The following is a 15,538-nucleotide window of genomic DNA, read 5'->3' as shown; positions in this document are numbered from 1 at the left end:
AGCCCCCACCATCCTGACCAGCTTCCAAATAAATTTCATTTACTAAACTGCCATTACTTGCATCTAGGAAGCAAAGCGTTTCCCAAAGCCCAGGAGAAAGAGACGCGAGGTGGCGTTGGCATTTGCCTACTGACCCAGCTCCAGCCCCCACCCCAAATCCCCCCCCTTTCATCGCTTGCTCTTCATTAAGGGAAGCAGTGACGGTGTCTCGCAAGACTCCGAAGTGACAACCTGTCTGCTCGTCCCCGCGGCCACCAGCCCCTGGGCAGCACGAGAACTGGCCACCCCAGCTGGCGGAAACTTTTTCCAGGCAGAGCACCGTCAAATCTCAACCAGCTGCTATGCAGCGCCACGATGTTTTAAAATAGAAACAAATATAGGCCATATTTTTTGCAAGCTTAATGCTTCAGCCGTGAAACCGTGGTTGCAGTGCGCTGACAATAACCAGCGCACCTTCTTTTTCAGCTGCTTTTTTCCCCCAAGCTTTCGATGCTTCCTAATGTTTCTGCAGGAAATCTCAAAAGGAAAATGCCTCTTCAGCCTTGCCGCCCGGGAGATGGAGTCCTTCAGGAAACCTGCCTATATTCTGCAGGGTTTTCCATTTTATCAGCTATTGAACATTAATATTTAAGAGACTCAGAAATTCTCCCGTCGGTCAAGTCCTCCTGACAGTGGAGGCAGACCGGCTCTCGCTTACCCCAGCGAGAGGAGTGGGGTGACACCGGGAGCCGCTTGGATTTTCCTTGGGTTTGCAGCATCACCCCTTCCCAGGCTCGTTTCAGGCCTCGGAAAGGGGAACACCAGTTCAAGAGCATGCACCAACACTTGCGTTCAGGGAGCTCTTGAAAACTGCTGACAGTCTCCAGAACCTGAGTGCCGTGATTTCTTGGTTTGGAGGAGAGAGCAGCATCCTGCTCTGCCCTTACCTTTGATGGCAAAAGCTTTAGTACCGAAATTCTGCTAAAAGAAAACTGCTACACGGTAGGCTGGGACCTGCGAGGAGAGAGGAACACCCCAAGGAGCCTCCTTCACCTGGTCAGGTCCTCGATGTCCACCAGCATGGCGTCCTGCTCCGTGTGCAGCTCGTCCCGAATGAGCAGCAGCTGCACCAGCTCCTCGTTCAAGCCTGGCGCCGGGGAGAAAGGGGGTGAGTCTGTGACATCCCAGGGAACCCCACTTTGGGACCCGTACGTCATCCTTCCCCACCTCGTGACACAAAAGCTGGTGCAGAGAACCAGGATGGACCTCCCCAAAGGATGCGCGTTTTCTGGGATAAACTGTAAGCCCCCTTGCCGCTGCATGCAAGCAGTTCCTCTCTTGAAATAGCTTAATGCAGCAGCAAAAATAAAGATGAATTTCTCAGGGCTTGGAGTTCCGCTGGTTCAGCTTGGGCTCGCCTGGGGGCAATAACCCTGAGCAAGAAACAGGCTGCGGAAAGCGGCCGAGCCGCTCGCCCAGCCAGCCTCAGGGTTAACTTTTTAATTCCCTGCGGCAACGCAGAACACGCTGCCCACCCGTCCTGGTTTGGCGTTACTGCCCAAGCTGGCCCCTCTGCTCAAGAGGGATGTTCGTGACATTGGATTCTTGCTCGGGGTTGTGTCAAAGAGCAGGGAAGAAAAACAAAAAGGACCCTGTGAAAAATGAACCTGCTGGCACGGGCTCCCCTGAAGGCTGTACCTGGCCGTCACTCACTGCCCGAGCTGGTGTTTAGACTGCTTAACTACAGCTCTACTGGCTTAACGCCCCTTCAGTTTGGGAAGCAAGCTCAGTGTAAATGACCTCATGTTCCCATACTTGGGTGCTTTCTAAAGTGACGCTAATTAATTAGCATATTTTTTTGCCTTTGCAGCAAAAAATAAATCATGACTCAACGGCGCAGTTCTGCATCCTCAGCAGGGCTGCTTCCAGAAGGGATGCCAATTAACCAATTGAGTAGGGAAGGAGCAGCACAGTAGCTCCCAACCAACCTTTTTTTTGACCTACAGCCACCAGAGAAGTCTACTCCCCAAATTGTTAATTAATTCATTAATAGGAAGATGGCAATTCCCTGGGGGGAAAAAAACCCTGGATCTTTTGGAGACAGCAAAGACAGATGAGGTGGTGGGGCACTGTCCCTGTGGGCAAATGCAAGGACCCATGAAATGCATTGAAGCCCTGCAAGAGTGGATCTACCCCGGGACGTTTGCTAAACTGGAGGCTCTCTCCACTGGTGGATAGTTTTGATGCCATGGCATAGCGTCACGTGAAGACATAGCCATAAAGCCACGAATGGCAGGTGCTTCCAGGACAGGCAGACTTCCCAAAACTATTTTTACCCGACCAGGTTTTGAGTTTCAAGTGGGGCGTTAGGTGCTGGCACAATGCTACAACCCTCCTCTCTTATGGAGCCAAGCGAGCACTTTAGGAGAAACTGAAAAAAGGAAAGAAAAAAGCCAAAGGAGCCAAATCTGGAGAGAACTCCATCTCCAACTACTGCTGTGTGCCTCTTCCATATACTCGTGTTATCCTACATTTACCAACATTTCTATGTGTATCCTGGAGAACTGTTCTTAATTAAACGGGACATACCAAAGAATAATTAAACAAGTATCACTTACTTTCTATCTGTGAGTGGAGATCATTGACTATCACTTGTAGCTGCCCGATAGTCATGTCTCTTAGATCAGTGGGTTTTAAACTTCTCTTCATCAGGCATTCACTTATATGAGGCATATGTGGCAGCTGAAAAGAAATTTTCGATTTTTTTGCTGTTTTCTTCCCACTATTTGTATTTCTGAACAGCAGCAGTTTACATTGCTTGCACCCCCTCTCACAAGCATGCATCAACGACTCGCCCGGGACTACCACACTGAGCCGAAACACCTACACAACGTTTCACCCAAGTCTTCAGATCTACCACCATCAGCAATATACTGATGTAAAGGGAGGGCTATGGCGAGCCGTGTTGTACCAAGGCAGGAGTGCTCTGGGATGGGATGGGATGAGCAGACTATGACTTAGAGGATGAGCAGCATCATGCCGGCCTCAAGGCAGTAACAACCTTCACTCTTCATCATCTCATTCCCTGCATCCCTCCCGCTCCCGTAACGCCCCGATAAAACAACCCATGTCAACCCTTCAAGTCCTGACGGCCGGTCCCGATCTCCACTGCTGTGTGTCTACAAGCACCACAAGCAAGAGCTGCCAGCTGCTGTCCATGGCTCAACAAGCAAAAGCAAACAGCAACAGGGCTGGTGTTACCCCCACGCGCCATCCCACGGCCCCCACTTACAAGATCCGCTACCGGCGATTTCTTCCTGTTCTGCTTTTCCACCTCAACCTGCATTTTGGCCATGGGCTTCGCCATAGCCAAGGCCATTTTGGCTTCAGCTTGGAGTTTCTTTTGCCTGGTGAGGAAATCCATGTCGTCGAGGGACTCTGACTCTTCCTCCGTCGTGTCTCTGTCGGAGTAGGACGAGCTCTGCTTGCTCTAGGGAAGCAGACACGCAGCCGTTACGGCACCGAGTGGTTGCTGTTGGCTTAATGTTGTTTTGTGCACTTACAAGTGGGATCATTTCTACAGAAATGATGAGGAGCACAGATTTTTTTTTTTATTTTAATCCACAAGATTATCTTTAAAAATCAGAGTAATTCCCAGATAGGCCCCCTTGACTACTAATAGCAACTTGAGCACTTAAGATGGAAAGAGGAGCCAACCAGATCAATAGGTGTTGAAGGGACGGACTGGTTAAGCTGGAGGAAAACATCTGGGGCTGTGGTGTTATATTTGGAGAGGAGAGGAGAGGAGAGGAGAGGAGAGGAGAGGAGAGAAGAAAGCTGGTGGGACCTAATACCACTTCATACCCGTTACTGCCCTGATAATTATCAGAGCCAAAAAGAAAGGGAGGAAGGGAGGAGAAGGAACACCTTCACATGAAGGCATCTGCTCTACAGCAGCAATGTGCTAGCCAGGGGCAATTTGCTATCTGCCCCTCAGCATCTCGCGTTTCTTTTATTGATGGCTGAAGATGCTGCTCTGGGGTTTAGCGTTGCTATTTTAATAGGATCAGCTCTTTATCAGCTTCCATTAAGGATGCCCTACGGTTTCCACGCTCCAGAGCCCCTGCGGGATGGGTTCCCAGACCTACCATGGGCGACAACGGCGTGTCCAGGCTGGTTTCTGTCTTGCTGTCATCAGCATCGCTGTCCTTGTCGCTGCCGCTGTCGTTCACGAAGCAAATCTGCAGGTTCATCCCACTTTGTAATCTGCGGGGGGAAAAGGGAGGGGTGACGCGGCAGCCCCCTCGCACCGGCGCACGGCTGCCGGCAACCCGCGGCATTCCCCACTGCGCCGATGGGTTACGTGGGCAAGATGCCGCGGCGTCCTCAGCAGCAAGTCGTTCGCCTTTTGAAAGGATGCTGTTGTCCTGATTTTGTACGGGCCTCAGGAAAATATAACCATTTTCACTTTTTTTTCCAAGAGGATGGTCATCGCCCACCCAAAAGCAGAGCCAGGACCACCAGCCCACCGTGGCAGAACACGGGCAAGCTCCTGCTGCTGCCCAGCGCTGTCATTTCTGAGCAGCAGTTCAACGTGGGACTGGAAACTCAGCGGCACGGTAAAAACAATACTTCTACCACCATCTATTGATGAACTTCAGAATTACCGAGACGCTGCAGAGCTTTTGTCATCACGGGTGTCTGTATTATTACATTAAATAAAATACTATATGTAAAGTATATATAAAATATAGTAAATATATAACTATATAAAATATGTTATATATAACATATATATAATATTATTATATTACATAAAATAATGTGTTCATGATTTAAACTATTTATTCAGAAGGGTAATAAGCCTGTTTGTGGACCCCACGGCTCCCTCTGCTCAGATCAGCCTCGAAGAGCAAACAAGGGAATGGATTTTTTGGAGAAGAGGGTGTCTGTGAAAGCCCCCGCTGATGCTCACGCTGTGGAGCAGCTCCACAGCCACCAGCCCAGCCCACGCAGCCCGGGCTCTCCAGAAAAATTCATCCATCTGACACCAGGGTCAGGCCCATTTGCCGCCTACAGAAACTGCTCAAGCTTTGCACATCTTCCAAACTCATTAAAAATTAACCCCAGAAACTAGAGATTTCTGGGGTCAACTCTATCAGCCTTCTCAGTGCATCATACTCCATCGCTGCCTGCTGAAGATGGGGCAAACCTCCCCCCATGCTCTGCTGCCTGTTATTCTCCATTCCCAATGCGGGGGGCTTATATTAGTACTCACAGACAGCAACCTCTTGTTTTCCATTTATTTTAGTAGAATAGATAGCATTAATAATTGAAATTTTTTGCAATGAGAGTGGTGAAACCCTGGCCCAGGTTGCCCAGATTGGTGGTCGATGCCCCATCCCAAACATTCCCGGTCGGGTCGGACAGGGCTCTGAGCAACCTGAGCCGGTGGAAGATGTCCCTGCTCACGGCACCGGGGTTGGACTAGATGACCTCGGGTCCCTTCCAACCCAGACCATTCTATGATTCCATCCTGTAATTCTGCACAAGATTTTAAGCCATGGTGGACAGACATGGGTACCCAGGCTGGGGTGCAGGATGCACCTTTGGCTCGGCTTAAAATTGCATCATACACCTTTCGAGAGCACGACCCCAACGCCTGAAACCCAGCAATTTATTCTGTTTTATTTCATATGCAAGCCCGAGAGCAACGGTCCTGCCAAGGTTCCTGTAGGTCCTGTAACAGGCAGCGTGCAGTACTAATGCTTTGCCTGGACTATAAATATTATCGAAACGCCAAAGCGTTCAGGTACAGCTGGTAATTTCTCATGGCACAGCTGCCAAACCCTGCCGTGCAGCGTTAATTAGACCTGCGCTATAATTACAAGATAGCGGCTCCTGGTTTAGATGTAACTACACAGAGCAAAACTGTTTTCCCTTTCAAATGACTTGCAGTTCAGTTTAATTTCACAATTGTACCTCTCTGGTGTAATAACAGTATTCCTCCTGGCTTTATGCCTCTCTAAGACTTTTTTCTTCTCCCACACCATGGCAACAGGTAGATCTTCACTCCCAATGTGGGAGGCGTTCAGTGCTTTCCAAGTGCCATGGGTTACTCCCCAGCAGCTGAATATAAACAAGCCTTTCTGGAGTTGATTTGATGTAGAGATTTTAAAAATCAGAATAAGTGAGGTACCCATGCTACGCAACGTGCCAGCCCCAGGGACGGCGCCGTGTCCAGCGAGCAGAGCCTGCGTGGAGCATGTGGACGTGGCAGGGAAGCAAGGAGCCATGTTAAAGGTCATTTTTTTCATTCTCTGCTGCTTTCCGTGGGTGAGATTAATTGCTCTCCACTGCCCTGCTGTCACCAGGGCTAGCTATCAGCGTCAGATCTGTTTCCAACGGGCTGCCGCTTCCTGAGCCACCGAAGGAAGACACGCTTTCACAAACTCGTGGTTTTTCACCAACCATCACCATGCTGCCTGACCCGGGACTGGTGGGACCATGGGACCGTCCTCAAGCCCTGCCCTGCTTCGGACATGCATGCCTGGCCTTAAACCAGGCACTCAGACATTAAAATCCTCAGTATTTTGCAACTCAACATAAAGAACTTGGGGGAAAAAAAATAATTAATCAACTATTTTCCTGACCATAACTCCAGTTGTGCATTCACGATACTTCCACCACCGTTCTTGGTCTGCCCAAGTCCAAAGGCAATTCTCAGTTCAGGACAGAGATCCTAAATGAAAACCTGAAGGAAACCTAACTCAGGAAACTCATTTGCTTTGTCCCCTGAGCATCCAAATACCTCTTCTACACAGTTTTAAACTAACATTTTAGCATATTATTTACACTTATCCACGTAACATACAACTATTGCGTTTGGAGCATAAGACGTTGTTCTAAAACACGGAAAATTCAAGAATATGGTTGCGAGCAAAACTGAGGGATCCTCTGAAGGGCAGGTCTCAGGATGTCCCACTGGAGGCATCTCCCACTTTTCAGCCTCCAACAAGGTTTTGGGCCGCGAGGCCGCCTGGCTTACCGGGAGGAGAGGCTCGGCTTGCCGCTCTTGCTGCAGCTGGTGTAAAGTCCCGGGCCATCGTCGAAGAAACTGCCCAGAGCCAACTTCTGCCTGATGGACTCCCGCTCATTCTTCTGGGCCTGAAAGGGAAGGGCGACAAGAAAGGATGAAGCCGCCGGTCACACCGGTGTGCACGCAGGAGAGCTGATGATGATGCTGATGATGCCCAGCATCGCCCAAGCTGTCTCCCACCCTTGGGCGGACCACATAGCCCATCCCAACAGAGAAGCCCATCTGCGTCTCTCTCTCTCCACATACTGATAGATGGGTACCTATATATACACACACATCTGGTAGATACCTAATGCATATACCGCTATCTGTATCTATATCCATATACAGCCACGGAGGCCACACTCGCACCATTAGCATCTTCCACTTCCCTGAGCAGCCTCCAAAACCACACACTCCTTCTGCCAATGTGCTTAAAGATGTATTTTTAACCATTGCCATCAAATTGCACACAGTTTTAAAAATGTGGTTTTGTAGATATGTTTTTTTGAATAATGGCAAACTACAAAGGGATTTGAAATTAACCACCCATCAATGATTATGGAGATGACTGTGGAATCAATGTGCAATAAATGAAAATCACAGTTCTAGATTCAAAATTAGTACCAGTACTATCGTGGTGTCTGTCGCTAACAGATTATCTGCCAACGCTGACAATAAATTCATACAAGGTGGCAAGTTATTGATAGAAGGAACATTTTGAAGCCCTCAAACATTTCATTTTAAAATAACACATAATACCCGATCAAGAATACACAACAAAAGAAAACATAGCAGGCAAGCATGGGCTGCTTCCACGGTGTTAATTAATATAACTGTGCTTCCCATATTTCACCTGTCTCACTAAAAATAAAGCACCTTTTTTTGATACAAGGAAGTGAAATGCAAATTATTAACTTAAAATAGCTAATAATTTAATTCCAGCTCCAGTGCTGACTACATACATTACATTATCACACTGCCCATTATATAGTCGATCCCTTACCAAAATACATACTTCATTTGTAACCCAACTCCTTTCATTTAAAGTATTAAAAATAACGCCCGTGGCATCAAGTGGTATCAAGTTTTTGGGTTCAGCTCCCAGTTTCCGAGGTTCCACCCAGACTGCGCAGCTATGTTTTTCTGCCTTGTTTTTTTCAGGTTTCAGTAATCGATGCCTCGATCACACAGAGGCAGTTAGATTTAGAAGAAAAAATAGCCAGCCAGGTGGTGAAGGCAGCACAGTGAAAAAAATAAGTAAAAATGAATGAGAAATATTTTTTAATGGACTGAAAGCAGAGACAGGGTTGCCTGTGCCGTTTCCTCATGCTGCCCGTCGCACGATGCACGTGGGTGTCTCCCCTGTGAGTGCCAGCTGCATCCCTCAGCACCACAATATTTCATGAAGTCACGGATACCTAGCCTCCCCGTTTTTCCAACTGGGATGATCCTCTCCCACATCTTCCCGTCTACTTCTGATTTTCCTTGTGTTCCGACAGAAATGCGTGGATGAACAAGGAGCTCCTGGACGAACTCAGACAGAAGAAGGAAGCCGACAGAGGTGGAAGCAAGGACAGGTACCCTGGGAGGAATACAGGGAAATTGTCCGAGCAGCCAGGGATCAGGTTAGGAAAGCCAAAGCCCTGATAGAATTATCTGGCCAGGGACATCAAGGGCAATAAGAAAAGTTTCCGTAGGTACATCGGTGATAAAAGGAAGACTAGGGAAAATGTGGGCCCAAGGAAACGGGAGACCTGGTTACCCAGGACATGGAGAAGGCTGACGTTCTCAATGACTTTTGTGCCTCAGTCTTTACTGGCAAGTGCTCCAGCCATGCTGCCCAAGTTGCAGAAGGTAAAGGCAGGGACTGGGAGAATGAAGAACCACCCAGGGTACAAGAAGATCAGGTTCAAGACCACCTAAGGCACCTGAAGGTGCACAAGTCCATGGGACCTGATGAGATGCATCCGCGGGTCCTGAGGGAACTGGCGGATGAAGTGGCTAAACCACTATCCCTCATATTTGAGAAGTCGTGGCAGTCCAGGGAAGTTCCCACTGACTGGAAAAGGGGAAACATAAGCCTTGTTTTTAAAAAGGGAAAAAAGGGAGACCCGGGGAACTACAGGCCGGTCATTCTCACCTCTGTGCCCAGCAAAGATCATGGAGCGGATCCTCCTGGAAACTATGCTAAGGCAGATGGAAAATAAGGAGGTGATCGGTGACAGCCAACATAGCTTCACCAAGGGCGAATTGTGCCTGACAAATCTGGTGGCCTTCTACAACGGGGTTACAGCACTGGTGGAGAAGGGGAGAGCGACAGACGTCATCTACCCAGACTTGTGCAAAGCATTTGATGCTGTCCTGCACGACATCCTTGCCTCTAAATTGGAAAGACATGGATTTGATGGGTGGACCACTCGGTGGATAAGGAATTCCCGGTGGATAAGGAATTGGCTGGATGGTCGCACTCAAGGAGTTGTGGTCAACAGCTTGAAATCCAAGTAGAGACCAGTGACGAGCGGCGTTCCTCAGGGGTCGGTACTGGGACCGGCACTGTTTAACATCTTTGTTGCTGACATGGACGGTGGGATCGAGCGCACCCTCAGCAAGTTTGCTGACAACACCAAGCTGTGTGGTGCGGTCGACACGCTGGAGGGAAGGGATGTCATCCAGAGGGACCTGGACAGGCTTGAAAGGTGGGCACGTGCCAACCTCATGAAGTTCAACAAGGCCAAGTGCAAGGTCCTGCACGTGGGTCGGGGCAATCCCAAGCACAAATACACGCTGGGCAATGAGTGGATTGAGAGCAGCCCTGAGGAGAAGGACTTGGGGTATTAATGGATGAAAAACCGAGTATGAGCCAGCAATGTGCGCTCGCAGCCCAGAAAGCCAATCGCATTCTGGACTGCATTAAAACAAGCGCAACCAGCAGGTCGAGGGAGGGGATTCTGCCCCTCTACTCCGCTCTCGTGAGACCCCACCGGCGGTCCTGCATCCAGCTCTGGGGTCTCCAGCATCAGAAGGACATGGACCTGTTGGAGCAGGTCCAGAGGAGGGCCATGAAGATGATGAGAGGGCTGGAGCACCTCTCCTATGAGGACAGGCTGAGAGAGTTGGGGTTGTTCAGCCTGGAGGAGAGAAGGCTCTGGGGAGACCTTATAGCGGTTATATAAAGGGGGCTTATAAGAAAGATGGAGAGAGACTTTTTACAAGGGCCTGTAGTGACAGGACAAGGAGCAACAGTTTAAAACTGAAAGAGGGTAAATTTAGATTGGACATAAGGAAGAAGTTCTTCACAGTGAGGGTGGTGAGACACTGGCACAGGTTGCCCAGAGGAGTTGTGGCTGCCCCATCCCTGGAAGCGTTCCAGGCCAGGTTGGACGGGGCTTTGAGCAACCTGGTCTAGTGGAAGGTGTCCCTGCCCATGGCAGGGGGGTTGCAACTAGGTTTATCTTTAAGGTCCCTTCCAACCCAAACCATTCTATGAAATCAGGAACCCAAAGCACATCTCCACCTCCTCCTGCCCAGCCGGGACAGCACATCCCAGCCTCCACGCCAGCTGAGACCGCTCCCTCCCTCAGCAGCATACCTACCTACTCTAGTGTGTGCTGAAAACTAGTCGTCTTTGCATTAAAATACTCATAAACACAGGCACACTTTCACATATTTACCCCTTTCAGATGGGGCTGTCTCTCCACATCTTTTTTAATTTTGCTCCATTTCCCACTGAGACGCAACTGCTCCCAGTTTGCCATCTGTACATTTAATCAATGTGCAATTTGTTTTCTCCACCAGGTCATTACTGAGGATACTAAATAACACGGCTCCCAGGACTGAGCTCAGAATATCCCATTTTATAAACCAGACACAGGCTAATGACCATAAAGAAATCAAGAGTCCTATTTGTTATTATAAAATAGGGAACAGTTACTAAGGAATAGAATATACCTAAGGGAACTGGACCTCAGGCTTTAGATAAATTACCCAACAGCTGCTATATACATCCTGAGCCGGGTATTGAAAACTATAAATTGAGAAGGAAAATTGCAAGTGGTTTTTTGGCTATCAAATATACTTACTTGGTATATAAAAAATAATGGATCAAATACTCAAAATGCAAAGGTACTAGCAAGAAGAACATAAACCCATGTTATTCAAACATGTATTTTGACACTGAATAAAAAAATGTATGTATTTCCGAAAGAGGGGTCTGGTGTAGAGCTGAAGTCTGGTCCAGGCCATTATTTTAAACAAAAGGCTGCTTTTTATTTTTAAGGCAAAACAGTTTTGGGCGGATGTTTTCCTTCTTACCATTGACCTTCCAATTCGGAAGGTCAGTAGCTACCTTTGTTTAAGTACACAAATAAAAACACTATGTCAGATTATGGCCGTGACTGCCTACATGTAAAATGCTTTACACAACCGTTTCAGCAAAGGCAAATTGCCAGGAGAGGTTCAGCCTTTCCCCACAGCGGACTCAGCACACCATTTCCGCAGCCCCGGCGCCCGCTGTAATTATTGCTGGTTATAAATCTATTGCAATCACCTCGCTGGTGTTTGCAGATTATACAGAACCGTTTGTGCTCTTCACCACCCGCCTCCCAACACGTGCCGGCACCCAGCCCGTCCCCGACACGCTGCGGCACCTCGACACCAAAAACCCCCCATTTTTGGTCAAGAGCCTGAATTTATCCAATAAATGCCTTCTTCCCACACGACCCCATCCCTGGGGGCACACGGAGGTACCGCTGATGCCGGGGGCCGTCCCTGACCCACCCGATGCAGGATGGAGAGCGGACCCCCACAACAGTGGGCACAAGATTTCTGCAGTTTTCTGGGAAACCGAGCAAACTCCATACTGTGTGATTTCTGTCATTTATGAAGTAGTAGCCAGACTATTCTTTTCACCATGCTATTTAGCATGCAGGCACCTGTACTAGCAGCCTTTACTCATGACAGATATCACCCGAAATAGCACATAAAATTGCACATGGAAGATTTATTTGGCGTTGAGGTGTAGCAGTGATTTGCCAGGCTCCTCGTCGTGCTCTGAGACCCCCCACCTTGGGTAGAGCAGCCAACTCCTAATAACAGCTGGGGACGGCACTTCTGGAGTTGTGCCGATCGGTACCAAACCTGGACCGAATACCAGGCATGCTTTGCTAAGGCTCTGCCTGTTTGGAGAGGGAAGAGTCTAATTACACAGGGAATTACAGATTAATGGGTGCCAGCAACACTTTGGCAGAGCCCTGTCCCAACCAGGCAGTGCCACTGCAATGCGAGGGGTTAAAAAGCAGCGAGGCCGGCGGAGGCTGGATGCCCGGAGCATCCATCCATCGGTGCCAAACAGGGTGCACAGCGCCGGGACACAGCCGGGCCACCGAGGCTATTTTTGCCAGGGTCTGTCATTACCAGCCATGGACAATTACTATATTTAAAGTTGCAGACCCATAGGCAGCACCTTATTTTATCTCTGTAAAGTACAGGGGCTATTCTTGGATTTACAAACAGAAATTGTAGCCACAGAATATTTGTTTTTATCTCCTTTTTCTTCATGGCAGATATGCTAGTAAACGCATACCCAAGTCAAACTTGCGTATCTCAAGCCACATGGCAAATTGCCTTAAAACCCAGGGGTCTCGAGGTATGAGAACGCGTTTGGAAACATCTCTTCGCGTTTTCTTTATCGTAAAGTGATATGGAAACGCAGAGGGAGGAAGGTTTGCTGCCCTGTGCCTGTGCATTAAACACCGCCGAGCGCTTCCCTGCTCCGGCACCCCAAACCCAGCACCCTGGGAGGGTCTCGGGCAGCGATTCGGCGGGTCCCCCTCCAGCCGAGAAGGCGACTGTGGGCAGACAAAAGGCTCCTTTTAGTCCCTTACCTTTTTATAACTCCCCTCCCCGGCCGGCACGGCTGCTTTCCTGATGACGTCACCCATGCCATCACCCTCCCGACTCATCTCCTTCGCTCCCGGGTCCTCACGTGGCGGGCGCGACGTTCCCGCCGGGGCATCTCAATCCTTCCTCCGCTCTTCAATCGGCACCGTGGGATCGGACGCCGGCCCCCCAAGAGCCAAGACCTGCGGCAGCCCACCGTCCACTGTCCAGGGATGCTTCCCCGGCCCCTCTCGCTTCCCGGCCGCTCCGGAGCACCTTGCTTTTCCCTAATAAAGTCAACGGCGGCGTCGGAGCCTCGGCCGGCTGATGAGAGGGAGGCGAAGGCTGCACGGGCCAGGGAAGTCGCGTCCTCCTCCAGCCACTGCCAGCGCCGGATAAAAATAGCCCCGAGCCCTCGCCAGCTACACAAGGGCAGGAAAAAAACCCGGTGTCTGATGTCAAAATCCAAGCCCGGTGGCGTAGTCACGGCTGGAGGGGGCAGGAGGAAGGGGCTTTCTCCCGGGGTTTTCACCGTGGAAGTTTATCTTAACGAAATCCTGGCGGATGGAGGAGCTGCCCGCGGCCGGCGCGGTCCTGGAGGATGGGCAGTCACAGCAATATTAACTAGAGACAAAGTTTTGTTTTCACTGAAAGGACCCCAGGGAGCTATTTCTTGGCTAAACCAGCTTTTTAAGGTGCAAAAAAAAAAAGTTTCCAGGAATTAACCAAGAGCTCAAAACGGCATCCAGCCTTAACCTGCCACCCGTCTTGTGGGCTGGCAGAGCCTGGGGACCCCCGCACTGCCTGGTCCCTGCTCAGGGGTGGCTGAGCACCCCAGCCCCGGCTCCCATGGGGGGGCTCCGTGGGCTCGGCAGCCCCCAAACCTGCACCACTTACAGCTCCAGCAGTCCTGCTCGGAGATCCAGGCTTCCCAGGCACGGCCACTGCTCCCCGACCCCGCACAAATCCTGCTCAGTCCTTGCCGAGATCCCACCTGTGTCGCACCCATCACGGTGTGCAACGTTTGCTCTGGATCAGCTGCGGGTGAGGCAGAGATCGCGTGCTCGGGGCAGGCATTTCTATAGGGAATCCTTAGAAAGATTGGAATTTATGCCACAATTTCGCAGTGATCCTCAAAACGTGGCACACCAGCAGCAAAAGCACTGATTTCTGGTGCAACACAACTATGCAGCACGCTAGATAAGTAATTTTAATAGCCCTACAAAGTTTACATCTTTAAATGATGTATCCAAGTCATGCTGACATCATTTCACCTAAAATGCATATTCTAGTCAGATTACTGTCTCTGACAACATACAAATTATGCATCATGGCGCTACTCTACTCTGAAGTTTCAGGCAAAACCAGTAATAATAAACAGGATTGTTTAATTCCATTCTTGTCCCAGGATGCTGCTTTGTAACTATAATTCCCAAATGAAACAAAGTTGTTCTCTGGATATTTCATTATTTTTAGTTCCCCTCTACCACTGACTCATTGTGTCCTTTCCTGCTGTTGCTAAATTAACTTCCTCTCCTGGCCGTGGGGATGGATCCTGACACAATAAATCTGAAAAAAACCCACAAATCCCATAGCCCGACAGGAAGGATGTGGTGGCCAGGAGCACCGGGCTGGGGGCTGAGCCTGCGATTTGCCACGGGCTTCCCTCCCCACCGCCCCAATTCGGGACAAGTCCCCGCATCACCCTGCCCTCGTCCATCAGAGGGGGGATGTCCCCGTGTATTTTTTTAAAAGGTTTTATCCCCCATCCCAGGTTTCAGGCCAGCTCACCTCTGCCCTGCCCTCCGAGCCGGGATGGAGCTGGGAGGAGCATCTCCCCACCAGCAAAGAAAAGGCCAAGTTTAAACTCCGGCTACCGAAACCACAAGGGAAATGAATTTTGTGGTTGTCTCGGCGCAGGGACCAAACCCTTTGGTGTTCAGCCCCTTCCCCACCTGATGCAAAAGGCCACGGCAGGCAGACGGGCAGCACCGCTGCCTGCGCCGGACCACCCCGCCAACACCTGAAACTGTCCCTCCGGTGCTCCGCCGGCACGGGGGAGAGGCGGCCACGGCCACCTCAGCCTGCTTTTTTCTTTTTATAGCGTGAAGGGAAAATTCAGAACAGGCGTATCTGGAGCAGGTCAGCCGGGGTGTCCCTGCTGCAGGAGCAGACGGCCACGGACCCAGCGCCGCGGGGAACGCACGGGCCGGGGACGGTGGCACTCGAGTCGTCCTTAAGCGAGGCGAGGAAATAGGACACATCCAGTTTTATGGGCTTGAAACACGCGCTGATTGCTTACGGAAAAGCAAGCAGCTAAATTTAACTCTGCTGTGCATAGGTAACGCTTGCTTGAGTCGATGAAAAAGCCCCTCAGTGCTGTTTCGGGGAGGAAACCACCTCTCCCCAGCTTTCTGTTGGGGATCAGCTCCCACACACCGCCAGCTACCAAGTTAGCAGATAAAAACCCTAAATTCCCAGCGAAGTTCAACGAAAGCACTCCAAGCACCCTCCCTGCCAAACCAGTGTTCACGGCCACGGGGCGCTCAGGCCAGGGCATCGAGGTGACTTCCAGATTCATAGAAATCTCCAGTTGCCAGA

At 50.1% G+C, this 15,538-nt stretch overlaps 1 protein-coding gene across 1 annotated transcript in view; it reads right to left on the bottom strand.

The window, feature by feature from the left end:
• LOC104842545 (schwannomin-interacting protein 1) overlaps positions 1-13,013 on the bottom strand; it is a 14,041-nt gene extending 1,028 nt beyond the window's left edge. The window contains exons 1-6 of the mRNA XM_010584967.1: positions 12,943-13,013; positions 7,028-7,146; positions 4,128-4,245; positions 3,272-3,469; positions 2,598-2,721; positions 1,033-1,126 (exon numbers count right to left, since the gene is read on the bottom strand). Of these exons, the coding sequence (XP_010583269.1) occupies positions 1,033-1,126; positions 2,598-2,721; positions 3,272-3,469; positions 4,128-4,245; positions 7,028-7,146; positions 12,943-12,999 (710 nt within the window). The 5' untranslated portion in view covers positions 13,000-13,013. The remainder of the gene's footprint in view (positions 1-1,032; positions 1,127-2,597; positions 2,722-3,271; positions 3,470-4,127; positions 4,246-7,027; positions 7,147-12,942) is intronic.
• Positions 13,014-15,538: the final 2,525 nt, after the last annotated feature.

This window comes from Haliaeetus leucocephalus, unplaced genomic scaffold (genome assembly GCF_000737465.1).
Source record: "Haliaeetus leucocephalus isolate CR32 unplaced genomic scaffold, Haliaeetus_leucocephalus-4.0 Scaffold1014, whole genome shotgun sequence".
NCBI classification, from domain to species: domain Eukaryota; kingdom Metazoa; phylum Chordata; class Aves; order Accipitriformes; family Accipitridae; genus Haliaeetus; species Haliaeetus leucocephalus.
Note: the sequence above shows the minus strand (reverse complement) of the source record. Positions and strands in the feature narration are given on the sequence as shown.